Raw genomic sequence first — 19,673 nt, forward strand, 5'->3', positions numbered from 1 at the left:
TTGTGACAACAAATGGCAGTTTATAAATTTTTTTCCAATGATTTTGATCAAAGCCAAAAATTTCAGTCCATTTTAACTGACTAGTGGGAACACTTCCATTTTTATTTAAAACAATATACATATCTTTAGATCCTTTTGAACTTTTAACTAGCCTTTTAATAGCAGATGGAATTAAAGGTAGTTCTAATTTGTGATTTTTTCCCACAAATGATTTTGATGCTTGATGTATAGCAGATATAATACTATTATATCTCATGAAATTCACATTTATCTGATACATTTCTTCTACTTTTTGATGAGAGAAAAAGGTCCCATCTTCATTTACAATATCATTTATAAATCTTATACCATTTTCAAACCAATCTTTATAAAAAATAGGTTTATTTGCTACCTTTATATTATTGTTAAGCCAGATTGGTTTAGCAAGAAAGCATTCCCAACTGTCATATTCTTCTTTTTCTCTAAGAAGTTGCCATGCTTTCAGAACATCTTGCCAAAATTTATTTTTGATATGTTGTTGTAATTTTTGGATATAAACACTTCCACAACCATAAAATTTTTCAAGTTCTACATGAACATTTGACAAAAAAACATTCTGCCATTTGTTGTCTGATTTAAATAATCTCCTTATCCATGTACACTTCAGTGCTAAAATAAATGCACTAAGATTTATCATTTTGAGTCCACCACCTTCAATATCATTTTGTAAAACATCTCTTTTAATTCTATCAATTGGTGAACTCCATATAAAATTATACATAAGTTGAATAACATTTTTTAAAATATCATCACTTGGATTTGGTAAGGATATAAACAAATGATTTAAAATAGGCAATATCAATGTCTTTACTACAGTAATTCTACCAATAACAGTAAGATTTCGTTTTGACCATTGTCTTATTACACATTTAATTTGTACAATTTTTTCATCATAATTCATTTTTACAATTCTATCAAGATTAACATCAAAGCTTATACCTAATACCTTAAAACATGTTTCTCCCCATGTAAGGTTTCTATTTTGGCATAATACCTCATTACTATACTTTTTATTTCCTATCCAAATAACTTGTGTTTTAGAAAAATTAATGTTTAAACCAGATATATTTCCAAACCAATCTAATTCATTTAATGCTTCATTCAAAGATTCTTCTTTACCATCTAAAATAAGAGATGTGTCATCAGCAAATAGTGAAAGTTTGTGCTCAACTTGCGTAATTGTAATACCATTTATTTTATCATTATTTCTTATTTTTAGTGCTAATATCTCAGCACAGAGAATAAAAATATAAGGCGACAAGGGATCACCTTGTCTACAGCCTCGTTCTATAGAAAAAAAACTCTGATAGATGTCCTCCCTGGTTAACAGCTGATTTGATATTGTTATAAAAAACTTTAACCCAATTAATTATTGATTCTCCAAAATTGAACAACTTCAAGACACTAGTTAAAAATTCCCAAGAAATCGAATCAAATGCCTTTTCGAAATCAATGAGCAGCAAAAGTCCTGGTATATCTTTTTCCTCTGTAAATTGCATGATATCATAAATTAAACGAAGATTTTCTCCAATATATCTACCACTAATAAATCCAGTTTGGTCGAAATCTATCAGTTTATCTAAAACTGTTTTAAAGCGTTTTGCTATAACTCCAGAGCCAATTTTATAAACTGTATTTAATAAAGATATAGGTCGCCAATTTTTTAAGAAATGTCTAGGCTTATTTCCTGTCGGCAGGCATGTAATGATTCCTTGTTTTTGCGTAACAGATAGTTCACCAATCTCAGTACTGTAGTTCAAGGAGTCGACAACAAAAAATTTCAAATCTTTCCAAAAAAATTTAAAGAACTCTGTGGAGAAACCATCAGATCCTGGTGTTTTATTATTTTTCATATTTTTCAATATCAAACCAGCTTCTTCAATTGTTATTTCTCCTTCAAGATTTTTTTTCTCATCATCAGTTAGTTTTTTAAATTTTATATCTTTTAATCCTTCTTTAAGTTTACTGAATTTATCTCCCTTTGACTTATCTTTATTCTTGTATAAATTTTCATAAAAAGATTTTACTTCTTTTAAAATATCTTTTTGTTTTGAAATTACATCTCCATTTTCTTTTTCTACTTTTGGTATTATCTTATTTGTAAAATTTTTTGATTCTAGCCCACAAAAATAGCTAGTAGGTTTTTCACCCTCTTCTACACATTGCATTCTTGATCGAATTATCTTCCCTTTAATTTTTTCTTTTTTGGTTTTGAAATTTGATTTCTGACAGCAAGTAACATTCTGTTGCTTATAATATCAGGCCCCACCGCTTTATCAACATCAAGTGTGGAAATTATATCGTGCACGTCTTGTTCACTAACTACAATCAATGACAGGAAATCAGCACAACGATCGTTAAAGGCCGGTAAATCCTTATCTGGATTCTCCAAATTAGCTATAGAACAGAAATATGTATTCAAAATTTCAGACTTTTCAGAGCTCTCATATGCCAAATTATAATTTTGATTCGGATCCTTCAAAGGTGGTACGTCATGAACAGGCCTGTCGCTTTTAATGTGCATATTAATAATCTTCCAATACTGTTTCGGATTCGCTTGTTTGATTTCATCTAAATTTTCATTTAAACTGGCGTAAAATGTTTTTTAGCCTGCTTTTTCATGTTATTTACTTTGTTTCGCTGTTGTTTAAACTTAAGTTCAGCGAAAGATGTTTTCAAGCGTAGAAATAATTTACGAAATCTGTCGCGCTTGCGCATTTCACGACGCAAGTTAGAATTATACCAAATTTTGTCATCACATCGCACTACAACTTCTCGTGTAGGTATACACTCTGATGCTATGTCAAGAAGTGAATTAGTGAAATTAGTGCAAGCAACATTCATGTTATCTGCGTCAGAAATCAAGGTCAAAATCCCCATTTTTATAATCCCAAATTTTCCGCTTTTAAGTACGACTACTTGTAAATCCGCAATTAATTGTGACATATGTTCCATCGTGATCACTGATCTCTCTATCAATAGGTACCGTGTCTTTATCGACAACAGGTATCGAATCTGTCACTAAAATAGGATCAAGCAACGAAGTGTTACCTGTACGTGTATCAAAGTGCGTCGGCTTATCTAGAATGTTAATGAGGCCGTTAATGAAAACAATATCTCTTATATTTGACGATATATCTGACATGAAATTTTTGTTCAGATCACCAAAACAAACTATACTATTATTTTCATCTAAGGCCCTTTTCAACATCATATCAAAATATTGCCAGAAACAAACTGAAGACTCGCTCTGATCTATAATTAATATTAATCAGTATTGATCGAAGTTTCGTTTTTAATTCGAACCACATACTTTCAACTTTCTAAATCAACATGACGAACAATATTAATTAAACTTTTATAATACATAATTATGCCTCCGCCGTTGGCATTCCGGTCTTTTCGAACTGGTGTCTCAAAACCAAATAATGATATATCGAAATCAGTAACGTTAACATCTAAATGTGATTCAGTAAAAAATACTATATCGAAATCTTCAATTATGTCAGCAATATAATTCAATTTGTTTCTTAGGCTTCTAATATTACCGTGGAAAATTGACAATGTTTTTTCGGGCGGGTCTGGTGTGCCTCCTGGACCAGGATTACTTTCTATATCGCCACATATTAACAATAAGCTATGTAACAACATATAAAATGATACAATATCAGAATATGATTTGTATTTACTTAGTATCCACAACTTACATTTCTCCAAATTTACACATATTTCAAAAAGTACATCATTAAAACTAACACCATGTTTAATAACTGTTTTTACACAACCAAAGCTCAGTTTGCAATAAAATAGTCCTATTGATATTCTGTGTGTAACAATATCACTACCCATTGTCGAATACAAAGTATTCTAATATTAAAAAATAGGACCGTTTTAAGACATTTAAAGAATACAAACAATAGCACTTCGAATGATCAAAATTGAGTTTTTCAACGGCATTACATGCTGTAACAATTATGTACAAATTGAGGTATAACAATGTAAAAGTTGAACACATTGGGAAAAAAAGGGGGGTGGAGATTGCGAAATTGAACGAGAGAAGTTTATAATAATCTGATAAATATCATTTCTATTGAAGAGATAAACAAAAGTTATATATGTATTACTGATGTTCAGATACAAAGAACAAAAACAAAAATTATTGTATTTTCAATTACTATTATCGATAAATGAATAAGAGGCGGAGTCTAATTAGGTTTGATATTAAGGCCATATGTTATTTACTACTAATCACGCTAGAGTAAGCATGACACTTGAATGTTAATTAAACAACACAAAATATTTTGTATGTAGGTTTTGAAACTGAGAACTCTACTCATACATTTAGGTGTCATACCACCAATTAAAAGTCCCTATCTGTTCAACCAAATTTTACAATTTTCACAGCTTTCTAAAGATTTTACCTTAAGTTTAACTTCATATAAACCAGGTATATCCTGAATTGTACATGTATCAGCTTTCTACATGCTCATTTTCAGCAGGTGTTTAAAATCATATAAAAAAGAAAAGGTATTCCGAATAGAGGTACCACTAAAAATAACCCCTGGTTTTCTGGAAATCTTAAATTAGTATACTATGGAGTGCATTAATCCTCAATTTTCAATGCAAACTCATAAACAAGTAAATTTTAGCTCAAAATGATCTTAATATATTTCTCTTTCACCAAAAGTTTCATTTCTGCCAATTTGTTGGTCAGTTTAAGTAAACAATGACATCAAATGCACTATTTTTTGTCCGAGTAGGCCTACTTTCACATACGTTCTAAATTTGAGGGAGTAATTGGTGGTATGACACCTAAAGAGACAAAAAAGTTGATTAGAAATCTTTTATTTTGTTTTATTCTAAATCCTTATTCAATTTGTAGTTAAAAACAGCCTATCTGAGCATTATGCGACTTATATTAAAAATTTCACAGCTCAATTTAAACTGACTGTAATGTATGACTTTGATAGAAAATATTTGAAAATTTCATTTTGGCCTACAGGAACATAAACTTTCAATATCAGATCAGTTTTTGCTGTTTTTTCCTTGTTTGTTCTACTTCTTTAAAGACTTGGCACAATTTTTGCAATGAATTTAGTAAAAAATCCAAGGTATTGAAGTGTCAAGGAATATTGACCCCCCTTTTTTTCATCTGGTGTCAGTAAAGTACTACAAATTGATCAAAAGTGCAGTCATGGTCATTTACTGTGTTTATTTACATCAGTTTATTAAATTTAAGATATAAAAATTTCATTTGGAATAATAAATGGTACTTTTGTGAGTTTCTGCAGTGTTTACATTAGGCTATGCTACCAGCCAAGTACATAGTATGACGCAATGATACAAGGGGTAAAAATCAAATAATTTCATTAAATCTGCATGACAAAATTTGTTTGGGGGTAGTAACCAACCTATGTTTCAATGTTTAACACCACAGACTAACTTTCTGTTTATTTATAACATTATTTAGGACATTTTTTATATAAAAGCATATTGTCAGGATGGGAAAAGCTAAAAAAAATAGCACAAACTCAAGTTTTGGGCTCTAAATTTGGAATATGTGACATTTTGCCCCAAAAAAGATTGAAATGTGGCTACTATTATCTCAAATGATCAGTTAAGACAAAAAAAAACAGTTGTTTTCTGATTTTGATGTTTCACCGCATTTTGCTTAAAGGTGTCATACCACCAATTAAAAGTCCCTATCTGTTCAACCAAATTTTACAATTTTCACAGCTTTCTAAAGATTTTACCTTAAGTTTAACTTCATAGAAACCAGGTATATCCTGAATTGTACATGTATCAGCTTTCTACATGCACATTTTCAGCAGGTGTTTAAAATCATATAAAAAAGAAAAGGTATTCCGAATAGAGGTACCACTAAAAATAACCCCTGGTTTTCTGGAAATCTTAAATTAGTATACTATGGAGTGCATTAATCCTCAATTTTTAATGCAAACTCATAAACAAGTAAATTTTAGCTCAAAATGATCTTAATATATTTCTCTTTCACCAAAAGTTTCATTTCTGCCAATTTGTTGGTCAGTTTAAGTAAACAATGACATCAAATGCACTATTTTTTGTCCGAGTAGGCCTTCTTTCACATACGTTCTAAATTTGAGGGAGTAATTGGTGGTATGACACCTTTTCCACAGTGTTTACACACTCAACAGTGTATGTAAACAGAACCACGTGCTATGTCATATAATAACAATAACAAAACACAGGATAATACATTTCAAAACGGCAAGAAAAATAATAATAGACACATTCGTATGAATTTGCTAAATACAACCCAATATTATAAAGAATTTGTCAGTACAAGAATATTAAACTTGGTGCAAACGGAATGTCTAATCCTCATCTTGGCTATCACCCTCAAGGACTTCCCCTTAAACTTGTTCTCCTGGAATATTGCTCTTGTTCCTTTATTCTAGATTCTACCTTAACTAGCTTGGATTTTAGGGATTTTATTTCGTCACTTTGTTTTTTCATTTCTGCCTCTTGCAGTATCAGAGCATCTTTGTTTTGGATAATAGTGTCAATATATGGTTGGATTCTGTCATCAACAATTTCTATTATTTTGGGCTTCACTTGATCCATGATTTTTTCTGTTATCATAGGAATTATTGTATTGATGAATGCTTGGTTGTTTAATGTAGCACAAACCACTTCTGATAGTTCAAATACTGTTTCATTTTCTATGGATTTTGCAAGAATGTTTTCAGCAAGTGGAATATGATTATCATCATGAATTGGGGATGTTTCCAAGTCTTTTAGCTTAGCTTGTTTTTCGACCTGTTGCGAAGAAGGAGAAGATAAGTCAGGACTACTAGCTGGTTGATCACGTTTAGCTCTAGACTTAGGTGTTGTGTTGATAAATTTATCTAACTTTGATTGTTTATCTTTGTTTACAAGGTCGGGCATGTTGCTCATTACTAAATCAACTCACTTTGATTGATGTTCAATATCTTCAAATACACACTTCCAGAAGTTGTTGATGACGGAATTCAGCATACAGATATCTCATATAATAAATGTTCAATTCAATTCATTAATAATTTGACAAGAAAAACTTCATAATATAGATTTTCTCTCGTTTTTCGCTGCCCTGAAAATTTTCAAACCTCCATACTCAAGGGCACATAACTCTATATAGAATTGTAAGGTGTACATGTCTGCCTTGCATTGTTCATCTGACTTTGAACTTTTATCATGGTTCATTGGTCAATCATGAATGTTAAGTTTACTTGGTTAAGTCTGTTTCTTAGAAACTATAAGCAATAGGTCAACTAGATATAGTAGGGATGTTAATTAGGTGAAGTTGCACTCTTGAAAGAAAATATCTTCATTAATCAGGCAACAACATTCTAACAGAAATTGATTAGTCGAGTATCATTTTGGTATTAGATACTCGGTACTACCGAGCGATAATCGAGTACTCGTTGACATCCCTAATATATAGTGTAGTGAATGATTTTAAGGTGTACATGTATTTCTCGTTTGGTTTATCTGACCTTGACCTCCTTTTCTTGGATCATGTTAATTTTATGTGATAGTTGTAGTAAAGCTTTATATTAAGGACTATAAACATAATTATAAGCAATGGTAAGTAAAGAAGGCAAGACATTTCAACATGTTCACTCTTGTCTCAGTTACAATTTTGCAAATTGTTTCTGTAGATATTACTGACTCAATTAGTCAATAAGCAGATTTTGCATGCATCATTTATTTCTATTCCGGTGGGAAATACTTCATTTATGTAAAGTGATACATGTTTACATCCATAGTATTTGTTTGATGCAGTCTTTTAAGTCAGTATGAATGATCTATTTTCACTATAACAAATTAAAATTCCATCATCTAACAAAATATTGGAACAACTAGTTAATTATAAAAATTACAGCTTTTCTTTTGAATTACAGGATATATATCAATTCGAAATATATATGGAGCATTTTTCATAAGAGCTTTCTTGTCTGTTGCCAAGAGTAAATACAATGAGGAACATATCGAGGAGATATTAAGATATGTGAGAAGAGAATTAGCTACGAATCCAGAATATGCACCACAATCTGGAAGCTTGGCACGAGTAGAGACTACATCTACGAAGAAATTTTTCTTGTAATAACAGTTCAATAAAACTTATTTAGGAAGAAAATTGTTATCAAACCACTTATGAGCGGTATGATTAATTAAGTATATATTTTCCAAAGTTGAAGGATGTATGCAACTGATTTAAAGTTCTAATTTTTGTATGAATAAATAAAACCAGTTTGTTCGATTATAATCTATGTTCATCAGCTAGTCATTTAGATACCTGGTTAAGTTGGCATTATAACAGGGGGAAACATATAATTATAAAGACTGAAATCAAACTTTTAAGAGTTGTTTGTATAATCAGTTATAATCAGATAAAGATAATACGGACTAGTACTACTAATAATGTATATATGTATTTGTTGGTAAATAAAGCACCAAAATGGTTTATTATGCAAGACATGCAATTGGTCATTATTTTGCAAATTAGAACTATTGGACTCAATTGACCATCTTGGTTGCCTCTGTAATGTGAAATTTTACGGAATTAATTTGGTAGCATTTTTATTAATTTTAATATTCAAACGAACAGATTCTGTATATTTATCAATTTATCATCTATTCACAAATCATATTAAATGTATCTAGTAGTAGATGTGGTGTTTAAAGAAACTTCCAAAAGGTGATTTCTCATGGTTCTAAGTTTAGGGAACCCCAACACATTAATTGTAACCATAACTTCAAAATAATTATGGATTCCATTGAGGACTATGCCAGAGCACGGGCTAAACGTGAAGAAGAAAATGATAGAGCGAGTGGGGGATCCGTGTACTATGGACGCATTCTTCTTTTAAAATAATGTATTTTTATCAATAAAGAATTAAGCGTTATTGTTGATACATTTTTAGCTCACCTGGCCCGAAGTGCCAAATGAGCTTTTCTCATCACTTGGCGTCCGTCGTCGTCGTTAACATTTTACATTTTGAACTTCTTCTTGAGAACCACTGAATGGAATGAAACCAAACTTGAATGTTCCTTATGAAGTGCTGACCAAGTGTTGTTACTTTGTAGCCGATCCATCATTCAAAATGGCCGCCAGCGGGGGACTTAGTTTAACATAGGACCCTATGGGAAATGCATACAAATGACTTCTTTTAGAGTACCACTGAATATAATGAAACCAAACATGGCATGAATGCTTCTTATGTGGTTCTGACCAAGTGTTGTTACTTTGAAGCTGATCCATCATTCAAGATGGCCGCCAGCGGGGGACTTAGTTTAACATAGGACCCTATTGGAAATGCATACACATGACTTCTTTTAGAGAACCACTGAATGGAATGAAACCAAACATAGTATAAATGTTCCTTTCTTAATGAGGTGCTGGCCAAGTGTTGTTACTTTGTAGCCAAATTTAAGTATCTTTTTTTTATATGATTTCAAAAACCCAGGTAGAATCAGGTGAGCGATACAGGCTCTTGAGAGCCTCTAGTTTTGTATCTAATTCTGCATTAACAAATGAATGAAACGTTCAGATCATTGATATATTTTAGCACTATCATTGTTAAGGTAGTTTACAGATTTGAGCACTATGATCTTTGTTCAGATAGTTTGCAGATTGTATTCATTTCATTGTACAAAGAAAATCGACAATTTCGTATGATCATTATATAGAGCATTGACCTATTTAAGCAGTTTCATTGTGCATATGTATATCATTTTTTATCACTATTATTGTAAATATGATTGACATATTTTAGCACTATCATTGTACCAATAAAAACAAAATTCAAAGATTTATTTCAAATATGGAATTGGTAACCTTTCATAATAAGTTATTTTAAGGATTAATAAGTTTACATGGATCGTATCTAAATTTCCTGTCTCGGTTTACAACATCACTGTAAAATTTACGATTTGCTATTCCGTTTGAAATAAGTATTTTACAGGTACAGCCAAACTTGCAAACTAAATCTTTGTATCTATATGGAAGAATTTAGTAAAGGTTTTAAGTCATTCTTAATAAAGAAATCTCTGACATAATTTACTAGTAATACATCGAAATCAAAAACGTCACTACTGACATGGGCATAACGAACGAGTTGGGATATATAAACACTGTTAGACGTTGCCAAAGGAACATCATCGTTCAAAAAAGGAAAATGATTTATAGGGAAAGAAAAATCACCCCTTTTGTCGTAACTTTTTGTGTAGAGTTTTTATCATTATACAGATAATAGACTACTTTCAAGTTATGTCTATCACTGTGATTGTACAGATAACTGACATCTTTTATCACTATGATTGTAAATGTAACTGACAGAATTTAGCATTTTGTTTTATTGTACATATAATAACTAACAGATTTTATCACTATCATTGTATATATAATTGACATATTTTAGCACTGACATTATTGAGACAATCAATATTTTAAAATCATTCAGGCTTCTGTTTTCAATTTATATATCTTTAAAATATATTGTGTAATGTTTTTTTTACTTTATATGATATGTATAATGACTTATGTGATTGGTTTAAGTATCATTTGTTATCATTTGTGTAAGTTCATTAGTTCATTCTTTTTTGAGAAATAAATGAATAGAAAAAAAATATTCTTATTTTATGTAGATACGCAATCAGTAATACATTGGTTGTTATACTTCTGTTCATACAACTAAACCACAGTCAGAATATTTCCTAATAGTCTCGCATTAAAAAATCCTGATTATATTTTCCTGACTATCCAACATGATTTTTGTTTTACTTTTCTTACATGTAATTACTAAAATTGAGATAAATTCAGAACATGTGAAAACAAAATCTACGACAATAATGAACCCGGAAGAAAATGAGAAGCAACAGTGGTCTGTTATTAAAACAAATGTAGGAACCTTTGTTCTTAGTAAATTTAACCAACAGCTCAAGATGTTACTTTGTACATGTGGGCTTGATGTACTTAACAGGATTATGCAGCATCTGCACATAATGCTGTCGAAATTTACCCTGCTTGTAAAAACTAATTGACCGTTAGTTTGGTAAAGACCTTTACATTAAAATCATCTACTGGGTCTAATCATCCAGCAATTTGTTAATTGTACCTTTTTTTTTCTTTTTGACCATCTTCAGTGAAGCAAAACAAAAAACACTGCCCTCATTGTGAATCGAATGATCAGTGAACCATGTCAGACCTTTGAAACTATCACCTCCTTCTTGAATATATCAAGTGAACCATAAAACATATTTTCAAACTAGTTCATCCTTCTAGACAATGTCAAGTGAATCCTGCTGCACCTCTGTAAACTCTGTCATCCTTCTAAACGATGTCCAGTGAAACTTGTAGCACTTTGCAAACTCTGTCGCCCTTCTGAACAATGTCCAGTAGTGAACCCTGTAGCACCTTGCAAACTCAATGGCCGCCAGCGAGGGACTTAGTTAAACATAGGACCCTATGGGAAATGCATACTTGTAATGTCTTCTTTTAGAAAATCACAGAATAGAATGCCATATTACATGTTCTAAACCAAGTTTTATCTTTTTTATATAATTTCAAAAGCCAAAGTAGATTCAGGTGAGCTATACAGCTAGGCTCTTGAGAGCCTCTAGTTTATACTGCAACTAGTTGTGCCTTTTCCCTAATTATAGTAACACAGCTTTATTTTGTACAATTTCAATTTTATCATGGAACACCTTTTCCACAATCAGGGGTTCATTAAGGACAATTTGTGTAACAATGTAAACAGCTATCAATGTATTTATTTTGCAATTTAAACAGATATCAATGTGATAATTCATGTTGAAGTATAAAAACAATATTAGGTCAATGTCATAAAAATATAAACTTTTTTGTATTCGGCATATAAATTGGGGAAGGGCTCGGTAAAACCTCGCCTTTCCCCAGTTTCTCAGCCTCATACAAAAAAGTTTATATTTTTCTGACATTGACCTAATATTGTATATGAATACGTACATAGTAAGAATCTTGTACATTAACTATTATAAATTTACCATTGTTGTTGCTAACTGAATTGACAGGGGTTCAATATTTCACATGTATTTAGGTCGAAACTTGGTAACCTTTAAATGTCGAGACAGATAGTTGTCCTTGTTGAAGTTCTTTTTGTCTTTATATATATATGGTATTGTAAGGTTTCTGTTTATATGAATGGTATCCCTTATATCGTTATATTCAATCATTTACCCCTTTGTCAAATGCATACACCATCTATCAACTTAGGATATTAGACAATAAATGTTTTCAAAAAAATGTTACAGTGAAGGACATACATTTATGAAATGACGGAATTGTTTCTGCACCTGATAGATTTAATGTTTTTTTAGTAATACCAATGTCTGTCTTATTTTGTTAATGTCAAATTAAAGTTAATTTTGACTTTTTTTAACGCCTTTTTATTTTATACAATACAAATACTATATTATACAAATACAGGCGAACAGATAACCCTAAGCGATAGTATCTACAATACAAATACTATATTATACAAATACATGCGAACAGATAACCCGAAGCGATAGTATATAAAATACAAATACTATATTATACAAATACTGGCAAACAGATAACCTGAAGTGATAGTATCTACAATACAAATACTATATTATACAAATACAGGCGAACAGATAACCCGAAGTGATAGTATCTACAATACAAATACAGGCGAACAGATAACCTGAAGCGATAGTATCTACAATACAAATACTATATTATACAAATACAGGCGAACAGATAACCCGAAGCGATAGTATCTACAATTCAAATACTATGTTATACAAATACAGGCGAACAGATAACCCAAAGCGATAGTATCTACAATACAAATACTATATTATACAAATACAGGCGAAAAGATAACCCAAAGCGATAGTATCTACTATACAAATACTATATTATACAAATACAGGCGAACAGATAACCCTAAGCGATAGTATCTACTATACAAATACTATATTATACAAATACAGGCGAACAGATAACCTGAAGTGATAGTATATAAAATACATTTACTATATTATACAAATACAGGCGAACAGATAACCTGAAGTGATAGTATCTACAATACAAATACTATATTATACAAATACAGGCGAACAGATAACCTGAAGTGATAGTATATAAAATACAAATACTATATTATACAAATACAGGCGAACAGATAACCTGAAGTGATAGTATCTACAATACAAATACAGTCGAACAGATAACCCGAAGTGATAGTATCTACAATACAAATACAGGCGAACAGATAACCTGAAGTGATAGTATCTACAATACAAATACTATATTATACAAATACAGGCGAACAGATAACCCGAAGCGATAGTATCTACAATACAAATACTATATTATACAAATACAGGCAAACAGATAACCTGAAGTGATAGTATATAAAATACAAATACTATATTATACAAATACTGGAGAACAGATAACCCGAAGAAGCGATAGTATATACAATACAAATACTATATTATACAAATACAAGCAAACAGATAACCCGAAGCGATAGTATCTACAATACAAATGCTATATTATACAAATACAGGCGAAAAGATAACCCAAAGTGATAGTATCTACAATTCAAATTCTATGTTATACAAATACAGGCGAACAGATAACCCAAAGCGATAGTATCTACAATACAAATACTATATTATACAAATACAGGCGAAAAGATAACCCAACGCGATAGTATCTACAATACAAATACTATATTATACAAATACAGGCGAACAGATAACCCGAAGCGTAAGTATCTACCATACAAATACTATATAATACAAATACAGGCGAACAGATAACCCGAAGCGATAGTATCTACAATACAAATACTATATTATACAAATACAGGCGAACAGATAACCCAAAGCAATAGTATCTACAATACAAATACTATATTATACAAATACAGGCGAACAGATAACCCGAAGCGTAAGTATCTACCATACAAATACTATATAATACAAATACAGGCGAACAGATAACCCGAAGTGATAGTATATAAAATACAAATACTATATTATACAAATACAGGCGAACAGATAACCTGAAGTGATAGTATCTACAATACAAATACAGTCGAACAGATAACCCGAAGTGATAGTATCTACAATACAAATACAGGCGAACAGATAACCTGAAGTGATAGTATCTACAATACAAATACTATATTATACAAATACAGGCGAACAGATAACCCGAAGCGATAGTATCTAGAATACAAATACTATATTATACAAATACAGGCAAACAGATAACCTGAAGTGATAGTATATAAAATACAAATACTATATTATACAAATACTGGAGAACAGATAACCCGAAGAAGCGATAGTATATACAATACAAATACTATATTATACAAATACAAGCAAACAGATAACCCGAAGCGATAGTATCTACAATACAAATGCTATATTATACAAATACAGGCGAAAAGATAACCCAAAGTGATAGTATCTACAATTCAAATTCTATGTTATACAAATACAGGCGAACAGATAACCCAAAGCGATAGTATCTACAATACAAATACTATATTATACAAATACAGGCGAACAGATAGCCCGAAGCGTAAGTATCTACAATACAAATACTATATTATACAAATACAGGCGAACAGATAACCCGAAGCATTAGTATCTGCAATACAAATACTATATTATACAAATACAGGTGAACAGATAACCGGAAGTGATAGTATCTACAATACAATACTAAATTATACAAATACAGGCGAAAAGATAACCCAAAGCAATAGTATCTACAATACAAATACTATATTATGTAAATACAGGCGAACAGATAACCCGAAGCGTTAGTATCTACAATACAAATACTATATTATACAAATACAGGCGAACAGATAGCCCGAAGCGTAAGTATCTACAATACAAATACTATATTATACAAATACAGGCGAACAGATAACCTGAAGCGTTAGTATCTACAATACAAATACTATATTATACAAATACAGGCGAACAGATAAACTGAAGCGTTAGTATCTACAATACAAATACTATATTATACAAATACAGGCGAACAGATAACCCGAAGCGATAGCTAAATTATACAAATACAGGCGAAAAGATAACCCAAAGCGATAGTATCTACAATACAATACTAAATTATACAAATACAGGCGAAAAGATAACCCAAAGCAATAGTATCTACAATACAAATACTATATTATGTAAATACAGGCGAACAGATAACCCGAAGCGTTAGTATCTACAATACAAATACTATATTATACAAATACAGGCGAACAGATAGCCCGAAGCGTAAGTATCTACAATACAAATACTATATTATACAAATACAGGCGAACAGATAACCTGAAGCGTTAGTATCTACAATACAAATACTATATTATACAAATACAGGCGAACAGATAAACTGAAGCGTTAGTATCTACAATACAAATACTATATTATACAAATACAGGCGAACAGATAACCCGAAGCGATAGCTAAATTATACAAATACAGGCGAAAAGATAACCCAAAGCGATAGTATCTACAATACAATACTAAATTATACAAATACAGGCGAAAAGATAACCCAAAGCAATAGTATCTACAATACAAATACTATATTATGTAAATACAGGCGAACAGATAACCCGAAGCGTTAGTATCTACAATACAAATACTATATTATACAAATACAGGCGAACAGATAGCCCGAAGCGTAAGTATCTACAATACAAATACTATATTATACAAATACAGGCGAACAGATAACCTGAAGCGTTAGTATCTACAATACAAATACTATATTATACAAATACAGGCGAACAGATAAACTGAAGCGTTAGTATCTACAATACAAATACTATATTATACAAATACAGGCGAACAGATAACCCGAAGCGATAGCTAAATTATACAAATACAGGCGAAAAGATAACCCAAAGCGATAGTATCTACAATACAAATACTATATTATACAAATACAGGCGAACAAATAACCCGAAGTGATAGTATCTACAATACAAATACCAAATTTATACAAATACAGGCGAACAGATAACCCGAAGCGTTAGTATCTACAATACAAATACTATATTATACAAATGCAGGCGAACAGATAACCCGAAATGATATTATATACAATACAAATACAATATTATACAAATACAGGCGAACAGATAACCCGAGCCGATAGTATCTACAATACAAATACTATATTATACAAATACAGGCGAACAGATATCCCAAAGCGTTAGTATCTACAATACAAATACTATATTATACAAATACAGGCGAACAGATAACCCGAAGCGTTAGTATCTACAATACAAAATACTATATTATACAAATACAGGCGAACAGATAACCCGAAGCGATCCTTTTTCTAATTCTTACACGATTATCCCTGTCATGACCTATTGATTATTTTTATTTAATCAACGTGTGGTTCGTATGATCTCAGTTCTTCATTGGTCAAAATTCGATGATGACGTCAAATTTTCTTGTTTTCCTCTGAAATTTCCATTGTGACGTCAGGTAAAAAGCGACCATGTCTGATGACGTCACGTAAAAAGAACACATATTTTGACAGGTCGCTCGAAAAAAAGGATTAAAATTATCTGCATATCGTTTAGAAATCATTAGAGAAACAGATTCCACCACCAAATATCGTGCAATACGATATTTATCCACAAGCCTCAAGTTTTAAATTTAAAATTTTAAGTGTCTCGAGTGGATAAATATCGTATCACACTCGATACAGTGGAAGAATCTATATGTATCCAATCTGATTAACAAATCATGTTTCCATGCTTCATTTTGTACAGATCATGTTGGCACTCTTTGTTTTGCAAGCGAAACATTGACACAGGATCCTTTACTATTTCACTCAAATATTCCTGGTAGCCTGCTTCTGTTTCAAAACAATTCAATCTGTTGTGAAAAAACGGTTACATTCGAATATTTCTAAAAGTCGCAGTTAATTTTGGTGATTTCTTCGCAGTCACTTCTACACATTCGATTTCTTTAAAGACTGTAAATTATAAAAAAAAAAAAACATGGTTAAACGTTCAGAATATATTTTTTTTTACTCGCCACGAAAAAATCTTGGTGAGCAAGGAATACAATATAGTGCCGTTTGAACATCACAGTACACTCATGAAGATATGTGATATTAGTGGCGGTTAGAACTATTGGAAGACCATTTTTTTTCCTTTTGCATAGTCTATGAGTAGATTCTGCTTTTTCCGTTCTGTTAGATTTTTTCTCACATACGAGGCAATTAAGTACTTTACACTACCGTCTTGGTGTATTGTAGACCTTTGTAATGTTGAGTGCCGTGTTTTGATTTCTAAATTGGTTTGGTTTCTGTGAAGTTGAATTTCTGTCACAACATCATGCACCCCGTTTCTTTTCATATTTATATGTAACCAATTTCTCCTTCCGTTTGTACGAAACTAATTTCAAGATTTGATTTTGATTTTTGGTGTTTAAACGCCACTTTTAAGCGCCATTTTTGTGCTATTTCGTGGCGGTCAGTTTTTATAGGTGGAGGAAGCCGGAGTGCCCGGAAAAACCACCGACCTTCGATAGGAAAACTGACAATCCTAGTCAATTAAGATCGGAGTCAAGTGCACCAGCACGAGCGGGACTAATTTACTGACAATCCTAGTCAATAAAGATTGGAGTCGAGTGCACCAGCACGAGCGGGGCTAATTTCAAGATACACAACATTTGTTTGGAGTCGAGTGCACCAGCACGAGCGGGGCTAATGTCAAGATACAGAACATTTGTTTGGAGTCGAGTGCACCAGCACGAGCGGGGCTTATTTCAAGATACAGAACATTTGTTTGGAGTCGAGTGCACCAGCACGAGCGGGGCTAATGTCAAAATACAGAACATTTGTTTGGAGTCGAGTGCACTAGCACGAGCGGGGCTAATTTCAAGATACAGAACATTTGTTTTGGAATCAATCATATGTCATCTAGGTTTAATATAGTCGAATCTTATGATTTTATGTACAGCTGAAGGGGTGATTGCTACACAATTTAAATGTTGGGCATTTCTAGGTCTGAAAGTGCATAACATTCTTAGGTATTGATACATCCTAGTACGAATCCATGACAACTCGCCCCACTGCCAAATCGTCCCACACAAAATCGCCTCACTTTTTCACCAACTCTCCCCACTTAAAACTTAAAATCCCGTTGAATATATGTCTGCCTACTCGCCCCACTCATGAAAAAGGTTAAAATCCCACTGAATAAAGGGCTGCCAACTTGATGTATGTGAAGTTAGCAGCCGGTTCGTTATTCGATATTCGATATTCAATATCCAACCGGCCGCTAGCAGTCGGTTTGATATTAAAATGTAGTTGAAAATCATAGAAAATTCAAATATTTGATAACATTCAAAGCATGATTTTCAGAGTTAGGAGTGAAAAGATACGTAGGAAATCGAATATACATAGTTATCAAAAGTACCAGGACTATAATTTATAAACCCTTTAGTAGTTGCATACATATTTGTCTTTGTGTAATATAGATTTCTATGAATAAAACGATATCAAAGATGTAATTTTATATATAATATATGATACAAAAACAAAAACCGATCACTCCAGAATCATTTACAAATATAAATAGAAATATTTATGAAAAGCCCCCCCCCCCCCAAAAAAAATGTATAGTGTAAACCTACCGGAGACCGCTGAAATGACGATAAGACCCCCTTGGTCTTTCAATGTCCATATAATTAAAGGAAATCATAGACTCTGTATATATAAAAGTTGTATCAAAAGGATTTCCCAGAATAATGTCATCTTCGATATCTACGGAGGGCTTAGATTGTCACTTTTCAGCTAAAAATTGTCAACATTTCAGGGCAAAGGGCACAGGGCAATGGCGAGAGCCTAATCTGCCTAATATTAAGCAGACATTTAGTTAATAGGTAGATGCAAACGTGACTAAAAGGAATCTGGGTAGACTTCCTGACGTCTATGTTTACGGAGGGCTCAAAGTGTCAGTTTGATATTCAAAATATATAGCATTCTGGAAGAAGATCAGACTCGCCGTGAAACCCTCAACTGTCTTTTTGGCATTCAATATTATCTTCCAGATGCATGGCTCCATTGCACTAACGTTTTAGGAAAAATTGAGTTCTTTCGAATGTCTGTTTTGCAGCCTATAAATTTAAATGATCTGCGATATGTGTTTGGTTTCTTGTCTTTCTACGATATTCGTGTATAGAAAGTTCTTGCCTTTACTTAGTGTTTGTTTCTGATTTCTTGTAGGTAGTTAGATTATTCAATAGCCGATTCCAATCCCTCAACCACTTTCTAGAACATAGTCAGCCTCCTCCGTTCTTGGAGAGGTGTTAGTTCCAGCTTTGAAAGCATATTTGTAACGCATTCTCTTGATTTGTAGTCGTGCAGGATGGAATGTGCGCCTCTTTTCTGTATGCTTTCTATCCTTTCTATTTCCCTGCTGGTGAATGGGTTCCAAATGACAGCACCGTATTCTAGTACCTATATAACCATGGCTAACACCGTATTCTAGTACCTATATAACCATGGCTAACTGAGCTAGTTTGTTCTAGTA

General features: G+C 32.0%; 1 protein-coding gene across 1 annotated transcript in view; it reads left to right on the forward strand.

The window, feature by feature from the left end:
• Positions 1–12,454, forward strand: part of LOC134700479 (uncharacterized) — a 521,631-nt gene extending 509,177 nt beyond the window's left edge. The window contains exon 12 of the mRNA XM_063561872.1: positions 7,965–12,454. Coding sequence (XP_063417942.1) covers positions 7,965–8,167 — 203 coding nt within the window. The 3' untranslated portion in view covers positions 8,168–12,454. The remainder of the gene's footprint in view (positions 1–7,964) is intronic.
• The last annotated feature ends 7,219 nt before the right edge of the window (positions 12,455–19,673 follow it).

This window comes from Mytilus trossulus, unplaced genomic scaffold (genome assembly GCF_036588685.1).
Source record: "Mytilus trossulus isolate FHL-02 unplaced genomic scaffold, PNRI_Mtr1.1.1.hap1 h1tg000158l__unscaffolded, whole genome shotgun sequence".
In the NCBI taxonomy this organism is placed as follows: Eukaryota; Metazoa; Mollusca; class Bivalvia; order Mytilida; family Mytilidae; genus Mytilus; species Mytilus trossulus.